Consider the following 15,770-nt stretch of genomic DNA (forward strand, 5'->3'; position numbering starts at 1 on the left):
CATCAGAGACCCCGGGCCGGCCGGGCACAGGGTCCAAGCCCAGGCCACTGCTCGGGGGTCTGGTGAAATGCCTGCCCTCTCCCGCTGGGGGGCTCAGAGTTCCCCACGCTCCTCCGTGACCCCTCAGCCCAGGTGCTGTGTGGGCACCGAGAGGGTGGATGGACAGAGTCGGAGCTGCCCTACACGCCTGGCCCAAGCTGGTCGGCCCCAGGGGGCCCGGTGGGGCCCAGGTCTCAGGCAGCCGCAGTGCCTGCCGTCCCTGCCCCGGTCTGGCTCAGGCGCAGCTCCCTGCAGCCTGTGAGCCCCAGCCAGGGGGTCGGTCCCTGTCCTCCAGAACTGTTGGGGGAGCCTGTCTGTCCGGCCACACGGGGGTGGCTGGTCCGTCCCGTCTGTCCCCTCCCTGTGTTCCCAGCCCACTGCCAAGCCCTGAGGAACCCAGGCTTGGAGGACAGAGGACAGGATCTGACGAGCCCCCTGGGGGTCCCCGTGTGAATTTTCTCCCCTCCCAGCATGATGTGGTGGTTGAGGTCATGGGGCCTGGGTTCTCATCACGGCCCTGCCAGTCGGCTGCTGTGTGATCCTGGAGAAATTACCTAAACCCTCTGTGCTTTGGTTTCCTTGTCCGTTCGGTGGGGGTAGGAGTGCCGCCCTTCCAGGCTCCTGTGAGGATGACGTGCGTGCGTGTGTGCATGCATGTGTGTGTGCACGTGTGTGCATGTGTGTACATGTGTGTGCACGCGTCTGAACGCACATGTGTCTGTGTGTGTGCATGTGTGTGCATGTGTGTGTGACTACAGCAGGGCCTGGCACACCAGCTCAGTGAAGCAGCGCAGCTGCCAGCACGCCGGCCCAGGCCCCGTCTCCTGCCCACAACGTGGGTGCCTCGATTTCTTGCCCCCTCAGGTGACCGGGCTCCCCCTGCAGCCCTCAGCCCTGCCACCCTCCTCGGGACACACTTCTGACCCCTCACTCTGGCGCGGGCCCCGCAGGAGCTGGCTCTCCTCCTGGGAAGGGAAGCAGAGGCCGGAGGAGGGGTCTCAGGTCCCGTCCATGCGGGGAGGGTGCGTCAGGATGAATGCAGCCACTGCCCTCCCGCCAGCGGGCCCTCCTCCCAGCCTGGAGGCTGAGGGGTCCTGCAGACACACCCCAGGGCCTGCACTCCCAGGCAGTGGCGCCGCAGGCCAGCTCCCCAGGACCCCTGGGGCTGAGCCAGGGCAGGTGGGCCAGGGCCTCACCCCTTCGACCCACCTCCCTCACCTCCGCGCAGGAAAAGCAGCAGAGCAGGGGTGCCCAAGAGTTACCCCCTGGGTACCGGCTTTGCCTGGGCCCTACGCCCACCCCTCTGGGATGGACAGAACTGGACCGTGCTTGGTCTCCGCTCTCTCACTCTGCGGCCTGGCCCCGGTCTCAGGTGGCACCCGGGAGCGGCGGCCGTGGCCCTGTCCACCCTCGAGACCACAGCGTTCTAGACATGTGGTTCCCTAGGCTGCTCTCTGCTGTCCCTGTGGGCAGTTCAGGAAGCAGTAGTCCTTGGCAGGGCTGCCCCCTGCCATCTCGGGGGTCCCCCGGTGCCCTCAGGCCCTGCCACCGCTCAGGGTGCTGTGAGGAAGCAGGCCCTTGAACCTCCAAACCCTGGGCTGAGACTCTGTTTTGCTGGGGAGACGGCCCCCCACTTCAAGCCCTCCCACACACCGGGGCAGGGGACTTTAGGAGACAAACCTCCCGAACTGCCCCCTACACCTCCCAGGGCAGCGGGCCCAGCATCTGCTTGGGGAGCAGATCGGGGAGGACCCAGTGTGGGCAGCATCTTGGAGCGGCAGCAGCTGGGGGCCTGCTCCGAGCACAGCCGTGAGACCCCACCGGCACCCTCTGCACACAGGCTCCCTCTCTCAGCCAAACCCGCTCCGGCCCACTGACGCAGATGGTCCTAACAGTGAACGGCTGTGAGTGGAAAAGTGGAATGCTCCACGCTCACCCAGCAAGATTTGTGTCCGAATAGGTAACAGTGCCTGGGCCCTAAGGCAGGAGCCTCAGGCCTGGGGGTTGGGGAGGCCCTGCTGCCTTTGGAACTGTGACTGGAGCTGCCCGGCTCCATCACCCTGCCCCGGACCAGCCTGCAGGGCCTTTCTGTGGACCCTGCAGAGTCCAGAGCCCTCCAAGGGGCTGCTGGCGTCAGGGACCCGGGGTCCGGGCTTGCTGTGCTAAAGGCCCCAGTGTGGCCAGACAGGGGGATTGAGGCCCGCAGACCCCCGGACGGAGCCCCGCCCTGCCCCTATCTCGCCACGGAGGCTGGGGCCTCAGGGCACGGAGAGTTGGGCCAGGATGGCTGACCCTTGGAGACAGAGGCAGCAGCAGTATGGGGTGCTGTCTGAGCCCCGCTGTTCTCAGCACAGGGCTTCCAGGGGTCTGGCTCCGACACCCCCAGGAGCAGGTGAGTCAGGGTCACAGAGCAGGCCCACCTCCAGCCAACACTGGCCGGCCCTGGAGCCTCAGTGAGCGGCCCGTCTGTGGAGGGATGTTTGCTAGTTAAGGCCCGTCCTTGCAGGGGTTTCACTGGGGGCTCAGTGATACCTCAGAGATGGGATTTTCTCTGTCTGTGATACTGGAAAGCCTGGTTAGACCCTTGGGTCAGAAAGATGCCCTGGAGGAGGGCTCGGCCACCTGCTCCAGTGCTCCTGCCTAGAGAATCCCGTGGACAGAGGAGCCTCGCGGGCTGCAGTCCATGGGGTCACACAGCGTCGGACGTGACTGGAGCGACTCAGCACGTGTTTCAGGGAGCTGATGGTCTCGGCTTCTGGTCAGACAGGCTAGTGGTGCTCGCCAGGGCAGTGCCGGGGCTCTGGGGTGGGCACTGTCTCCCTGCGTGGGTGTCAGAGCCTGGGGTCCAGCGTCCCCTCTCAGAAACGGAGATGGCGAGGCCTCTGAGGCATGCGGCGTCAGAGATGGGATTTTCTGTTGTATTCATTCAGCAAATGTTCCTTGAGGCCCTACTGTGTGCCAGGTGGTCCCACGTGCTCCAGCGTGGAGCTTTGCGGACGGCCTGTGAGGCCAGAGCCGTCTGTGGCTGGCGTGTCCCATCCTCTGTGGTCTGATGGGCGCTTCTCCCCCGCGGACCTCGACGGCGCCGAGCTGTGCAGGCTGGCCTCGGGGCTCACCGCGTGGCTTCAACGAGTCCGCCTTGGCCTGTGACCTGCCCGTGTGCCTGGGGGTCATGCGTGTTGCTCTGACAGCTTTCAGAGGCCACTTCTGGAGCCTGCATGGTGCCCACCGCAGGCAAGGACCGAGGCCTGGGGACACCGACGCCCACAGATACCCATGTGGCCGCTGGGTGCCAGACGCAGGGGACGAGGCAGTGGCTCCAGGCTGTACAGTCAGGTGGGCGGACGGTCAGGAAGGACGAGAAGGGGCGTGGCAAGCGGGGACGGCTGCTGACAAACAGCCCAAGCTGGGGATGAAAACAGCAGGGGAAGGGAAGGAGGGGTCCTGGGCCCCAGCGATGACGCTGGAGTTGGGGGTCCCAGAGAGAGAAGGGTGCCGTCATGGGGCTCTCTTGGAAGGATGGTCCCGGCAGGGCAACAGCAAGGGCAGAAGCCCTGAGCCCCGGAGCCTTCAGTGGAGTTTCGGGGGAGCTGTGCCTGGCGTGGGAGTGGGGGTGGAGTCCTGCCACGAAACCTCCCCTCACCCCCCACCAGCAGAGACTCAGGGACTCCACCTAAGGTGACCTTTGCCCGCTCCCCAATCCCATTGCTGATGGGGACCGCCGCCTCTTCTGTTCAGCGGCAGGGACACCACGGGCAGGCCCAAGCTTTGGTACCCCACGTGTGGTCTCGGGGGCTGCAGCTGAGGGAGGGGTGGTGAAGAGCGGCCCCGTGTTTGCGGAGACAGCGGGACACACGGGAGGAACTCGCCCCGGGAGCTCAGAGGGCTGTTGGCGGGTGCGAGGTCTGCTGGGCTGAGGGGCAAGCAGAGGGGCGGGGGCGGTGGGAGATCCGGGGGCCTGGATGTCATGTGGGGGGTGTCCGGGGGTCGTGCGGGCCTAGGAGGCACGGGGGCACAGGTTGTGTGAGTTTGGGGGCAGGCGGATCAGAAAACATTAGGGTGCAGAAAGGTTTGGACGTGGTGGGTGCTGGGGCCCAGGGCAGAGAAGTAGGAGGCGTCCAGGGAGAGCCAGGTGGGAGTTCCACTCAACAAGTTGGTGCCATCGGCTGGGCCGGGACCGTATGGAGGAGCGGGATCCGGGGAGGGGCGTTCAGGTCAGAGGCGGGACACACGGGGCCCAGCCCTGGCAGCCCCTGGACACAACCATGGACCACGGCTCCAGTGGAGCAGTGCAGGGGGACACAGGCGCGGCCGAAGGGAAGGGGGTGCGGGGGGAGCAGGCAGCCAGGGAGCTCCGGGAAGACTGGCCACTGGGGACTTCAGATGGCCTCCAGGTGGCACTTAGTGAGCAGCGGGGAGAGAGCCAGGGCTGGGGGGCTGGGGTGAGTGACTCCACGTGACCCCAATCCTGTGGTGAAGGAAGGGCCTGGCCCCCTGCCTCCGGCAGGATACACATGCCCACAGGGTGCCCACACAGAGTTCGGTAGCTCCACGCGCTTCAGGGTTGGGCCGGGAGCTAACGGCCGCGGACCCTGAGTGACCCGGGGCCTCGATAAGCTCCCTGGTGGCCAAGCGGAAGCAGGATGGGCAGGGGCAGGTGCAGGTGCCTCCCCACCACCCGCCCCTGTGCGTGGCCGGCCGCCTGGCCTGTGAGCTCTGCAGCTATTCTGGGCCCTGTTTTCCCTCTGCTAAGCCCACTTCTGCCCCCGGGATGGCAGCTGCTAGAGCGTTTAAATGCTGACTTGACTTCACTCACTGCTCCTTCTGCACCCTCGGGCTGCCGGACACCCAGTGGCCTGCCCTGCAGGGGACGGGACCCCCGACTGCCTCAGCTCTGCTGTGCCGCCCCCACCCTCGCAGGGAGGGCCCTGGACAGTGACCCCCCAGGGCGATGGCCCCAGTTCCCAGCTGCCTCACTTAGCTCAAGCACAGGCCCTACACAAGCCCTTCAGTAGGATGGTGCAGCCTTGCTTTCCAGTCCTACCTGCCATTTTCTGGAAGAAGGAGAAAGCTTTGGGCTTACAAGTTGGTGGAAGAAATAAGGGGCCCGTTAAGGAAAGCAGGCTTAGCCCATAGCCTCAGGTTCCCCCCTCTGGATAGAAGGGGAAATCATGCTTTTAGGAAAATTCTTTAAATACTAAATGGGGAGGTCTCTGCGACCTGATCTGTGTGAATGAGCTGTTGGGGACCTTGCGTCCCACGCCTACCCTCTTGGAAGTAAAAGTGAATTCCCTTCTGGGTCGCTAGCCAGGTGGCCCTAACGTAGCAATGGCTCTGCTGGGTGCTGGCCTGGCGGGGGCAGGTGACCCATGGGGATACAGGTGTGGGTGGTGGGGCTCAGGCCTCCTTGGGGGTCGGCTCTGGAGGACGCTCTCTGTGCTCCTGTGGTCGGTCGTGCAGGGCCATCCAGGGGTCGAGCCTGTGAGGGGCGTGGGGCAGGGGCAGGTACAGAGCTCTGAAGCCTAGCTCAGAAGATGGTGGTGTCAGCCTGGAGCCCTGACAGGGTGAGCTGCTACTTTGGAAATAGCTGCCTCCTGGACCCGGGGAGAGGGAGGGGTGACTGGGCCAGGGTGGGCATGGGGCGGGGACAGCAGAGGCCTGGAGGAGCCCCCCTTTCAGTTGGGGGCTGGGCAGTGGGGGCTGAGCCAGGAGCCTTAGCCCCTGAACTGTGGGGCCCCCTCCACGGCAGTGACCCTGCAACGCCCCCCCCACCAGAGTGATGGTGCTTGTGCCCGCCAAGTGGTGCCTGTCGGCTTTGGATGGGCCGAGGGGGGTCACAGAAAGTGGATGAAAGGGAAGACTCTGACCAGCCCGGAAAGCCCCTCCTGAACCCCAGTGAGTGCTCCCCCATCCTCCTCCCGTGAGTCCTCGGGATGAGGGAGAAGACGCCCACACGGGAGCCACCTGGGGCCTTCATCTGGGGGCTGTTCAGACTGTTCATTCGTTCGTCCCTTTCTAGCCTGGAGATGTAGAGTCATTTTTTTGAAAAAGAGGAACTTCCCTGGTGGTCCAGTGATTGACTCTGCCCTTCCACTTCAGGGGCCGTCATTTTGGTCCCTGGTCCTTGAACCAAGTTTCCACAAGGTAGCGTGGCCAAAAAAATAAAAGAGCAAAAAATCAACACCCCCCCCCACCGCCCCAGTAGTTTATATGGGGTCGCGGAGAGTCGGACATGACTGAGCGACTGAACTGAACTGAACTGAACTGAAGACAGGAAAGGAACCAGATAGAAACATGTGTGGCTTTTTCAGCTGGGGATACGCTCAGAAGACGGAGTGGGAGTGGGAGGAGGAGCAGAGCTTGTCCGAGGCGGCCCCAGGGCCTGGTGTGGCCCCCTGGGGAGGGGCCGTGCGGGAGGGCGGGGCCGTGCGGGAGGGCGGGGCCGTGCGGGAGGGAGGGGCCGTGCGGGAGGGAGGGGCCGTGCGGGGGGGCGGGGCCGTGCGGGAGGGCGGGGCCGTGCGGGAGGGCGGGGCCGTGCGGGAGGGAGGGGCCGTGCGGGAGGGCGGGGCCGTGCGGGAGGGCGGGGCCGTGCGGGAGGGAGGGGCCGTGCGGGAGGGAGGGGCCGTGCGGGAGGGCGGGGCCGTGCGGGAGGGCGGGGCCGTGCGGGAGGGCGGCAGGGCGGGGTCCCGAGGCGGCTGAGCCCCGGTGTGACCCCCTCGCCCCGCAGGAAAAGCTGGAGTACTTCTTCCTCGTCGTCTTCTCCGTCGAGGCCGCCATGAAGATCATCGCCTACGGCTTCCTGTTCCACCAGGACGCCTACCTGCGCAGCGGCTGGAACGTGCTGGACTTCATCATCGTCTTCCTGGGGTGAGTGAGGCTGGGGTGCGGGGCTGAGCCTGGCGGAGACCCCAGGGCCCCGAGGCGGGTGCAGCAGTGAGCAGGGTGGGGGCAGTGGGGGCGCCAGCAAGTCGCACCCTCCCCAGCCAGGCACAGCCAGCCTGCTTGCTCTCTGCACACACGGCTGGAAACGTGTGCATGCTTCCAGGGCCCAGCAGTTTCTGGATGTTCATAAATTTCTCAGCCTTCGTGACCATCTCTCCACGGACTGGTGTGGAGCACGTGTCACTTGAGTTCACGAGAATGGACACTTGGTAACCTGCAGGAGTCTGCTTGGGCTTCCCAGGTGGCGCTGGTGGTAAAGAACCCACCTGCGAATGCAGGAGACATGAGACGCAGTAATTCGGTCCCTGGGTCGGGAAGATCCCCTGGAGGAGGGGAACACGACAAGCCGCTCCGGTATTCTTGTCTGGAGAATCTCATGGACAGAGGAGCCTCGTGCACTCCTGGAGCACAGTCCATGGGGTCACAAAGACTCAGACACGACTGATGTGACTGAGCACGCAGGAAGCACACAAGTCAGCTTGGGCTGCCAAGACAAGATGCAACAGACCAGGGGCTGATACCACAAAAATGTATTTTCTGATTGTTCTGGAGGCTGGAAGTCCAAGGCCAAGGTGTGGCCAGGTCTCTCCCGAGGCCTCCTTTCTTGGCTCGCCAGCGACCACCTTCTTGCTGTATCCCCACGCGGTCCTTCCTCCATCCACACACACCCCTGCGGCCCGTGCCCACGTTTCCTCTTGTACTGAGGACTCCAGTCAGACAATTAGAGCCCACCCTGACAGCCTCCTTTTCACTGAGTCGCTTCTTTAGAGTCCTGTCTTCAAATACAGTCATATTCTGAGATCCCAGGGGTTAGGGTTTCAGCAAATGAACTGGGAGTGGGGTGGGGGGGAGCATGGCTAAGCCCATGACATGAGATGTAGCAGCCGCCACCTAACTGTAACAGGGCTTCCCAGGGGGCATGTATGGTTGTGAGAGCTGGATCATAAAGAAGGCAGAACGCCAAAGAATCGATGCCTTTGAACTGTGGTGGTGGAGAAGGCTGCTGAAGGTCTTGCTTGGACAGCAAGGAGATCAAACCAGTCAATCTTAAGGGAGATCAACCCTGAATATTCACTGGAAGGACTGATGCTGAAGCTCCAGCATTTTGGTCATCTGATGCCAACAGACAACTCACTGGAAAAGTCCCTGATACTGGGAAAGACCAAAGGCAGAAGGAAAGGAGTTCATCAGAGGTTGAGATGGTGGGACGGCATCACTGATTCGATGGACATGAGTCTGAGCAGGCTCCAGGGGATAGTGAAGGACAGAGAGGTCTGGCATGCTGCCGTCCGTGGGGTCACGAAGAGTCGGACATGGCTGAGCGACTGAACTGAACACACAGCTTACTCCAGAGGCTGCTGTCTTAACCACTAAGCTGCCCTTCAAGTCAGTAAAAACCATGGCGCTTACTGAGCAAATGTACAATACTGCTCTGGGCGAACACGGAGAGGAGGGGATTCTGGGAGTCAGCCTCTGCCCTGGACGGACTCCTGGCTGGAGGCCGCACTCCCATGTGGTGCGGTCCAGGGGCAGCTGTCAACAGGATCCAGAAGGGCTTGAGACGGACGTCAGAGTGACCTGAGAGCAGGAAGGACGGTCCGGGGCTTTGTCAGACGGGCAGCAGGAGGAATGCCTGCAGGAGAGCCAGCCCCAGGCTTTCTCCTCCACGTCCCCCCGCTGCGGGGCGGCTGGAACTGCCCACCCACCCCGGGGTGAGCTCAGTCCCCAGGCCTGACACAGATGCTGTGACACCTGCACCTCCACCTGCACCTTCAGGGCCAGAGTGGATATCACCTATGGACCCAGTGTTCATCTCACTGAGCCTGAACACGGCTGCGGGGGCTTTTCTAAAATTCCCCAGACAGACAGACATCACCAGAGCAGCCCCGGGTCTGGGGCCCCATACTTGCCCCCCCACCCCACCCCACCCCACCCCACCCCCACCTCCCTACAGGGACAAGGGCCCCGACCCCGGGCAGAGGCCTAGCTGACCGCGGGCCCCGTCTCCCCCTTTTGTCGCCGCAGGGTCTTCACCGCGATCCTGGAGCAGGTCAACCTCATCCAGAGCAACACGGCCCCGATGAGCAGCAAAGGCGCGGGCCTGGACGTCAAGGCGCTGCGGGCCTTCCGCGTGCTCCGCCCGCTCCGGCTGGTGTCCGGGGTGCCCAGTGGGTGGCGCAGCCCTGCCCCTGCCCCGGCCTGCTCCCTGCCGCCCCTGGGCCCCTGCGGGCTTGGTGTCCCGGGGAGGGCCGGGAGAGCCAGAGGGAAGCTGAGTGCGCCCCGCCCGCCCCGCAGGCCTGCAGGTGGTCCTCAACTCCATCTTCAAGGCCATGCTGCCGCTCTTCCACATCGCGCTGCTCGTGCTCTTCATGGTCGTCATCTACGCCATCATCGGCCTCGAGCTCTTCAAGGGCAAGATGCACAAGACCTGCTACTTCATCGGCACGGGTGCGCTGTGGGGCCGGGGCGGGGCGGGGCGGGGCTGTGGGCGTGGCGGGGTGGGGAGGAGATGGGGCGGAGCTGAGGGTGGGGCGTGGCGGGGAGGAGCTGGGGGCGGAGCTGGGGCCGGGGCGGGGCGGAGCTGGGGCCGGGGCGGGGCGGGCCTGGTGGCGGGCGGGGGCGTGGCGGAGGGCGGGAGCGTGGCGGGGCGTGGCGGGGGCGGGCTCCTTTTCAGCGTCCTAGACAGAGCTCTCAAGTCCCGTCGGAGGCCCTGCCCACACCTCCGCCCCAGCCGCCTCCTTCTGCAAAGCTCTATGGGTACAAGTGATCCACGGCGTGCCTCGCAGCCTCGGGTCCCTAGAAGCCTCACTTCCAGGGAGGTCTGCCCGGAGCTGCTGCCCGCAGGCGCCGCTGTGCCTGCCCGTATCCATGGATCCGTGTCTGGATCCGTACCCACGCCCCCCGCACAGACCAGCTTCCCTGCGGTCTGCTCCGCACTCTCCCGCGGGGCTGTTCTCCCGACTTCACAGTCTTGTGAGACGCCCCCTCCCATTCCCGCCTGGGGCTCACTGCTCTCGCCGCCCGCCCTCAGACATCGTGGCCACGGTGGAGAACGAGAAGCCGTCCCCCTGCGCCCGGACGGGCTCCGGCCGCCCCTGCACCATCAGCGGCAGCGAGTGCCGGGGCGGGTGGCCCGGCCCCAACCATGGCATCACCCACTTCGACAACTTCGGCTTCTCCATGCTCACCGTGTACCAGTGCATCACCATGGAGGGCTGGACCGACGTCCTCTACTGGGTGGGTCTGGGCCCGAGCCCGCCGGCTGTCCCCTCACCCGCGCGCTCGGGGCCGTGGGTGGGCCTGCCAGCCCTGGACCCTGCAGGGCCCGCTGCTCCCCTCCCCTCCAGCATCCTGGGGGAGGGGTTGAGGTACCACCTGTGTCCGCAGCCCCCTGAGCAGTGAGGATGGAAACCAGGAGCTTGGCGGCTTCTGTCTCAGCTCCTACCTCATCCCCAAGCCTGGCTGTGAGTGACTCCGCCCCCTGATGGCCGGGAATCTCAGATTTCCCAAGGGAGGAAGGGCCCTGCGAGTCTCTCTCATTGCTGGGCAAGGTTGCTCTCCCATAAAAAGACGACTGGATATCAGGTCCCTTGTCTGTAGAATAAAAATGCCAGCCCCATCATCGGGTAGTTATGACGGTCAGTGAGGCTGTTAACTGGGTCCCCACAGTGCCGATGCACACCCAGCGTGTAGTCCTCCTGTTGAGAAGGTTCTTTATTTGCTGTTACTCAGAGCTATTTGATTCTCCAGCAATGGAAGGCATGATCCCATTTTCTGGATAAGTAAACAGAGGCTCAGAGAGGCTCGGTGACTTGGCCTCTGGTGGCTAGTGAGCAACACGGCCAAGACTGACCTCTAATCCACCCAGCTCCAACCCCGGAGCCTGGCCACGGGATGACACTGCCTATGGGGCACAGTGGTAGAACTGTCAGATGCTTTGCAAACGTAAAGGATTAGTGCGACTGGCTCTCGTGAGCTCAGATTATGGGAGCCAGTTATTAAATTTTTCAAAGGACTGTCACACGTGTTGTTTCACCTGTGACCAGCCTGTGAGGGGCGCGCTCTCATCGTCCAGCCCGGGAGGCGCTGGGACAGGGCTCAGAGATGCCAGGGACTCATCAGAGCCACAGGCGGTTCCAGAAGGAGCTGGCCGAGTGCAGGCCGAGGCTTGGAGTGTTTCTACTTGGAGAAATCTTGGCTGGAAAAGAGGCTGGAGGCGGCCAGCAGGATGGGGTCCAGGCAGGGAGCCGGGCGGTTGGAGGGAGGCAGGGCTCTGTCCCACCAGCCAGGTAGTCATCAACCAGGCCCCAGTGCTGTGTCTTCAGGCCAGACCTGGGTGGCCAGGTGCTGCAAGTGGGCCAGCTTGCGGAGGGCCTGGACCCGCACACTGGGGACTCACACCCGTGTCTGGACCAGGTGAACGATGCCATCGGGAATGAGTGGCCCTGGATCTACTTTGTCACCCTCATCCTGCTGGGCTCCTTCTTCATCCTCAACCTGGTGCTGGGCGTCCTGAGCGGGTGAGGGGCTAGAGGCAGCTGGGGTGGAGGGAAATGGAGAGGGATGGAGAGGGTGGGTAGGGAGAGAGGGAAGGGGGACTGTGACTTAGAATGCCCACTCCTCCCCGGGTCCCCTTTAGCCGGGAGCAGGCTCCCTGCTAGCAAGGAAGAGCAAAGATGCAGGGGGAGCCCCCTTCCTCCAACCCTCCCTCCTCTCGAGCCTTCTTCCATCCTTGCTTCCTTCGGCCCCTCTGCGTGAAGCCCCCGAGACCCCAGCCTGCAGCCCCTGGAGGTGCAAGGTCTGAGGCTCAGCTCCAAGAATGGCCTCCAGACTGAGCACGCAGACAGGGGCAAGAGGCCCCAGTTTAAACCCTTGCACTGCTGCCTGCTGGCTGTGTGACCTTTGCTAATTCCCTGACCCCTCTGCACCTCAGGGTCCACCTCTGTCACAGAGGAATGATGTCAGGGCCTGCTTCACAGGCTGGCTGGGAGAACCACACGAGTCTGCTCCTATGACATCCTTGGAGCTGAGGCCGGCACACCACGGGTGCTGAGTGCTTGTGGCCATTCCTCTGTGAGGCTCCACCGCAGCCGCGGCGGGCAGCCTGGAAGCGGCCACCACCAGCCCAGGAGCTGCCCTCCTGGCACTGGGGGGTTTGTGGACTTGGAGGAGAAGCACCTGCTTTCGTTTTTATTGACTCTAACTGAAACTTGTCACTTCCTTTCATGAAGTGGTCACAGTGCCGCCCGTGACTGGTCCCAGTAGGAAGCCCTTGTCAGATCCCAGTGTTGCAAGTATCAGTACCTTGAAATTACGACGGTTTTTAGAACTGAGACTAGATCTTGCCAGTTAATGAATTACTAAAGAAGCATTTGTTCAACCACTAAGTCATGTCCGACTGTTTTTGACCCCACAGACGGCAGCCGGCCAGGCCTCCCTGTCTTTCACCATCTCCCGGAGTTTTATATGTAATTTTAACACCATTTCTTTATAGCTCAGCAACTACATTTTCATAGCACTGGTTCCATTGTCAGGCTCTGGTTTCCAAATGAAACATTTTACAACGCTGCCCAAAATGCTCCTAATGGAACATTTCCCCCATGGTTCTGAGGAGAGACCCATAGCTTTCGCAGGAGGACCGAACGGACCGGGGCACAAGGTGGCCAAGAGCCCTCTTGGACCCTGCCCAGCAGTGTGAGGGCGCAGGCGGTGTGAGCAGACCCTCAGGCTGGCCACCCCCAGCCCTGCCTGGAGCCCTCCCCGACCCTCCGGTTCCCATCCCACTGCTGCAGCCTGGTTTCTTCCAGGCCCAGGAGCCCCCACCCCACCCCCAAGGCCTTCGGTCTGTAAGCAGAACTAAATACGTCCAGCGGCCTTAGGCGTCAGGGCTGCAGGGAAAACCAGGCAGTTCTCGGCCTTCCCCAGGCAGCATAAACTGACTAGGGCCAGACCAGGAAGTCAAGCCAGACGTCACTGGGGCTCGAGCCACAAGCCAGAGCCTCCCTTGCTAGTTCCTGGGGTGGGATGAACGTACTGGTGGGCTGGGCCGCAGGAGAGGCCCGAGGTGGTGTGCCCAGCCCTTTGTGGGGTTGAGTATATGGGGCGTGTGCAGTAACCTGCTTTTGCTCCAGGCTCTTCAGAAATGGCAGTTGGGGCTTTTTTTTTGTCTTTGTATCTTTTGGTCCAGAGTTTGCCCCAGCTGCACATGCAGGCGTGGATTTTTAGTCCCATGCAGTTTCTGTGTATCTTGTTGCTGGAGGAGAGGTGTGTCCGGGTGCAAGCAGTGTGCAGAGGGTCACAGGTCCCAGCCTGTCTCGGGAGGGTCCAGGCAGTTCTGTTAGGCAGTGGATGGTCGTGTCACTAACCCCTGCCCAAGGTCACCCAAGATGAGGCAGGAGAAATGAGTTGGGATGAGAAGGAACAATAGAAGGGGGCCGAGTGCGCCAGGTATCCTGGAGGGCGGGGCTGGGGGGAGGGCTGCCCTCGGCCCCCAGAAGGTCCCCAGACCCCCGCGATACCCGGGCCAGGAGGATGGGCGCGTTCAGCCTCAGAACGGGCTCGGTGACTCAAGAAGCTCCATCCCCGAAACTGGTTCCTCCTCCTCCTCCTCCCCGGCCCCCTGCAGGGAATTCACCAAGGAGCGGGAGAAGGCCAAGTCCAGGGGAACCTTCCAGAAGCTGAGGGAGAAGCAGCAGCTGGAGGAGGACCTCCGGGGCTACCTGAGCTGGATCACGCAGGGCGAGGTCATGGACGTAGATGACTTGAGAGAAGGTGGGAGCCGCGGGTGACGGTCAGCACCCCGCCCCGAGCTGCCCTTACGCCAGCCCCCGAAAGGGCATCCCTATGCCCTGCTCCCCCACAGCCCCGGGGCCTGACGATCAGTACTGACGGCTCCACTTTGCAGATGAGGAAGCGTTGCCCCTAGAGGGCAAGCCTGACCCCTCGAGGTAGAGGTGGTCAAGTGGGCCCAGGGCCTGCCCAGAGCACTGGCTACCAAAGTACCTCGCTGCCCCCAGGAACCACCCTCCCAGCGGCACAGGCTCTCTGGCTCCCAGGAATCAGGAAAGCGCAGAGGGGGGGTCCAGGCCCATGCAGTGTCGCTGTCCCAGGTGTCCCCAGTCAATGCCCTTTCCTGGTGCATCCAGCCCAGAGGGGAGCCTGGCCACCTGTTCTCTGTCCCCAGGGAAGCTGGCTCTGGATGAAGGTGGCTCCGACACGGAGAGCCTTTACGAAATCGCGGGCTTGAACAAAGTCATCCAGTTCGTGTGAGTGTCTGCCCGGCTCTAGGTGCCCCCAGCCCCAGTCACCCCTCCGTGGGTAGCTTCTGGGTCACGTTCCCTGAGTGCTGGTGGAGGGCACTGAGCAGATGACCTATTTCCACATCACGTCAGGAGACACTGGGAGCCAGTGAGGTAATTGGTCCTGGGAACCTCTGCTCCAGCAGGGGAGGCAGGCAGCATCGCAGGCCTCTGGGGCAGGGGGCTGGAGCCCTGGCACCTTTGTCTCAAGAGGACCATGTGTTTACTTGTTTGGCTGCTTCCAAATTCTCACACAATTGTGACTTTGAGAGATCCAACAATAGAGAAATGCGTCAAAGAAAAGATGAAGTCCTTGCTGCCCTTCGAAGAGGTAACCATGGTAACAGGCTTGTATCCCTCCAAGGCTGCTGCTACGCATTCATCTCCCTTACACACACACGCACGTGTGCACACACACACACACAAGTTTTTTACATGACAGGGTTTCTCATATTAACCACTGTCACTTCAGAACCAACAAAAGTACCCAACACACAGGAGGGCTTGCTGGATAAATGAATACGATCCACACATAAACTAGAAACTGACATTCTAAATTTAGAATGATCTATTTAGGGCAAATTTATACACACAAAAACTTGTTTTTAAAAAAAAAGACTTTCTTTTCTCGGAGCAGTTTCAGATTCACAGCAAAACTGAGCAGAAGGTACGGAGACTGCCCACCCGCCCTCCCCTGACCATGCCCGGGGCCCCACCATCAGCACCTCCACCAGATGGCCCGTTTGTTACAACTCATGAACCTGCGTGGCCAGCATCATCACCCCGAGTCCAGTTTATGTTGGGGCTCATCCTGTGTTTGATGATGCAGACCCACCGTTGTAATATCATACGGAGTATTTTTGCTGCCCTGAAAAGCCTGTTTCTGCCTTTTCACACCTCCACCTCCCATCCCTGGCAACCTACCACTAAGCTTACTGTCTCCAAAGTCTTGCCTTTCCCAGAATGTCACAGTGTGTAATCTCAGGCGGGCTCTTTCTACTTAGTGACACACATTTAAGGTCCCTCTGCAGCTTTGCGAGGTGTGATAGCTCTCACACACAGCTTCTGGTGGTAGATCTTTGAACATAAAATAGTCCACAGCATGAAAATATCATGGTCTAGTTAACCTGTCCAATCTGGGGCAGTACAAACAGTGCTGAAGGGAACAGTTGTGTGTCAGAGTGAACATCTCTGCCTGGTGGATTCCCAGAAACAGACTTGCTGGGTCAGGAGGTGTGGGGATTCTGAGCCTAGTAAACACTGCACAAAGGCTGTGCCAATGTTGGAGGTGCCCTTGCTGCGAACCCTCCCCAACACCAATATGACCAATTTGCTAAAAAATTGACTTTATAACTGGCAAAATGGGGCATTCCAGTGTGACTTTACTTAAGATGGAAACAGAGCCCTACTCTGGGCCTGGCACTGCGCTAAATTCGGCACCTGTGTCGTCTCGAGTGACCCCCAAGGTCAGCAGCACTGCTGTTCTCCTCT

At 61.9% G+C, this 15,770-nt stretch overlaps 1 protein-coding gene across 2 annotated transcripts in view; it reads left to right on the forward strand.

The window, feature by feature from the left end:
* Positions 1–15,770, forward strand: part of CACNA1S (calcium voltage-gated channel subunit alpha1 S) — a 60,168-nt gene that overhangs the window by 8,110 nt on the left and 36,288 nt on the right. For both annotated transcript variants that reach the window (XM_055418936.2, XM_088845206.1), the window contains exons 3-9: positions 6,767–6,906; positions 9,007–9,149; positions 9,277–9,429; positions 10,013–10,218; positions 11,398–11,501; positions 13,607–13,752; positions 14,165–14,246. In XM_055418936.2, the coding sequence (XP_055274911.2) occupies positions 6,767–6,906; positions 9,007–9,149; positions 9,277–9,429; positions 10,013–10,218; positions 11,398–11,501; positions 13,607–13,752; positions 14,165–14,246 (974 nt within the window). The remainder of the gene's footprint in view (positions 1–6,766; positions 6,907–9,006; positions 9,150–9,276; positions 9,430–10,012; positions 10,219–11,397; positions 11,502–13,606; positions 13,753–14,164; positions 14,247–15,770) is intronic.

The sequence above is a fragment of the Moschus berezovskii genome, chromosome 17 (genome assembly GCF_049115385.1).
Source record: "Moschus berezovskii isolate FMDL1 chromosome 17, NW_MosBer_1.0, whole genome shotgun sequence".
NCBI lineage: Eukaryota > Metazoa > Chordata > Mammalia > Artiodactyla > Moschidae > Moschus > Moschus berezovskii.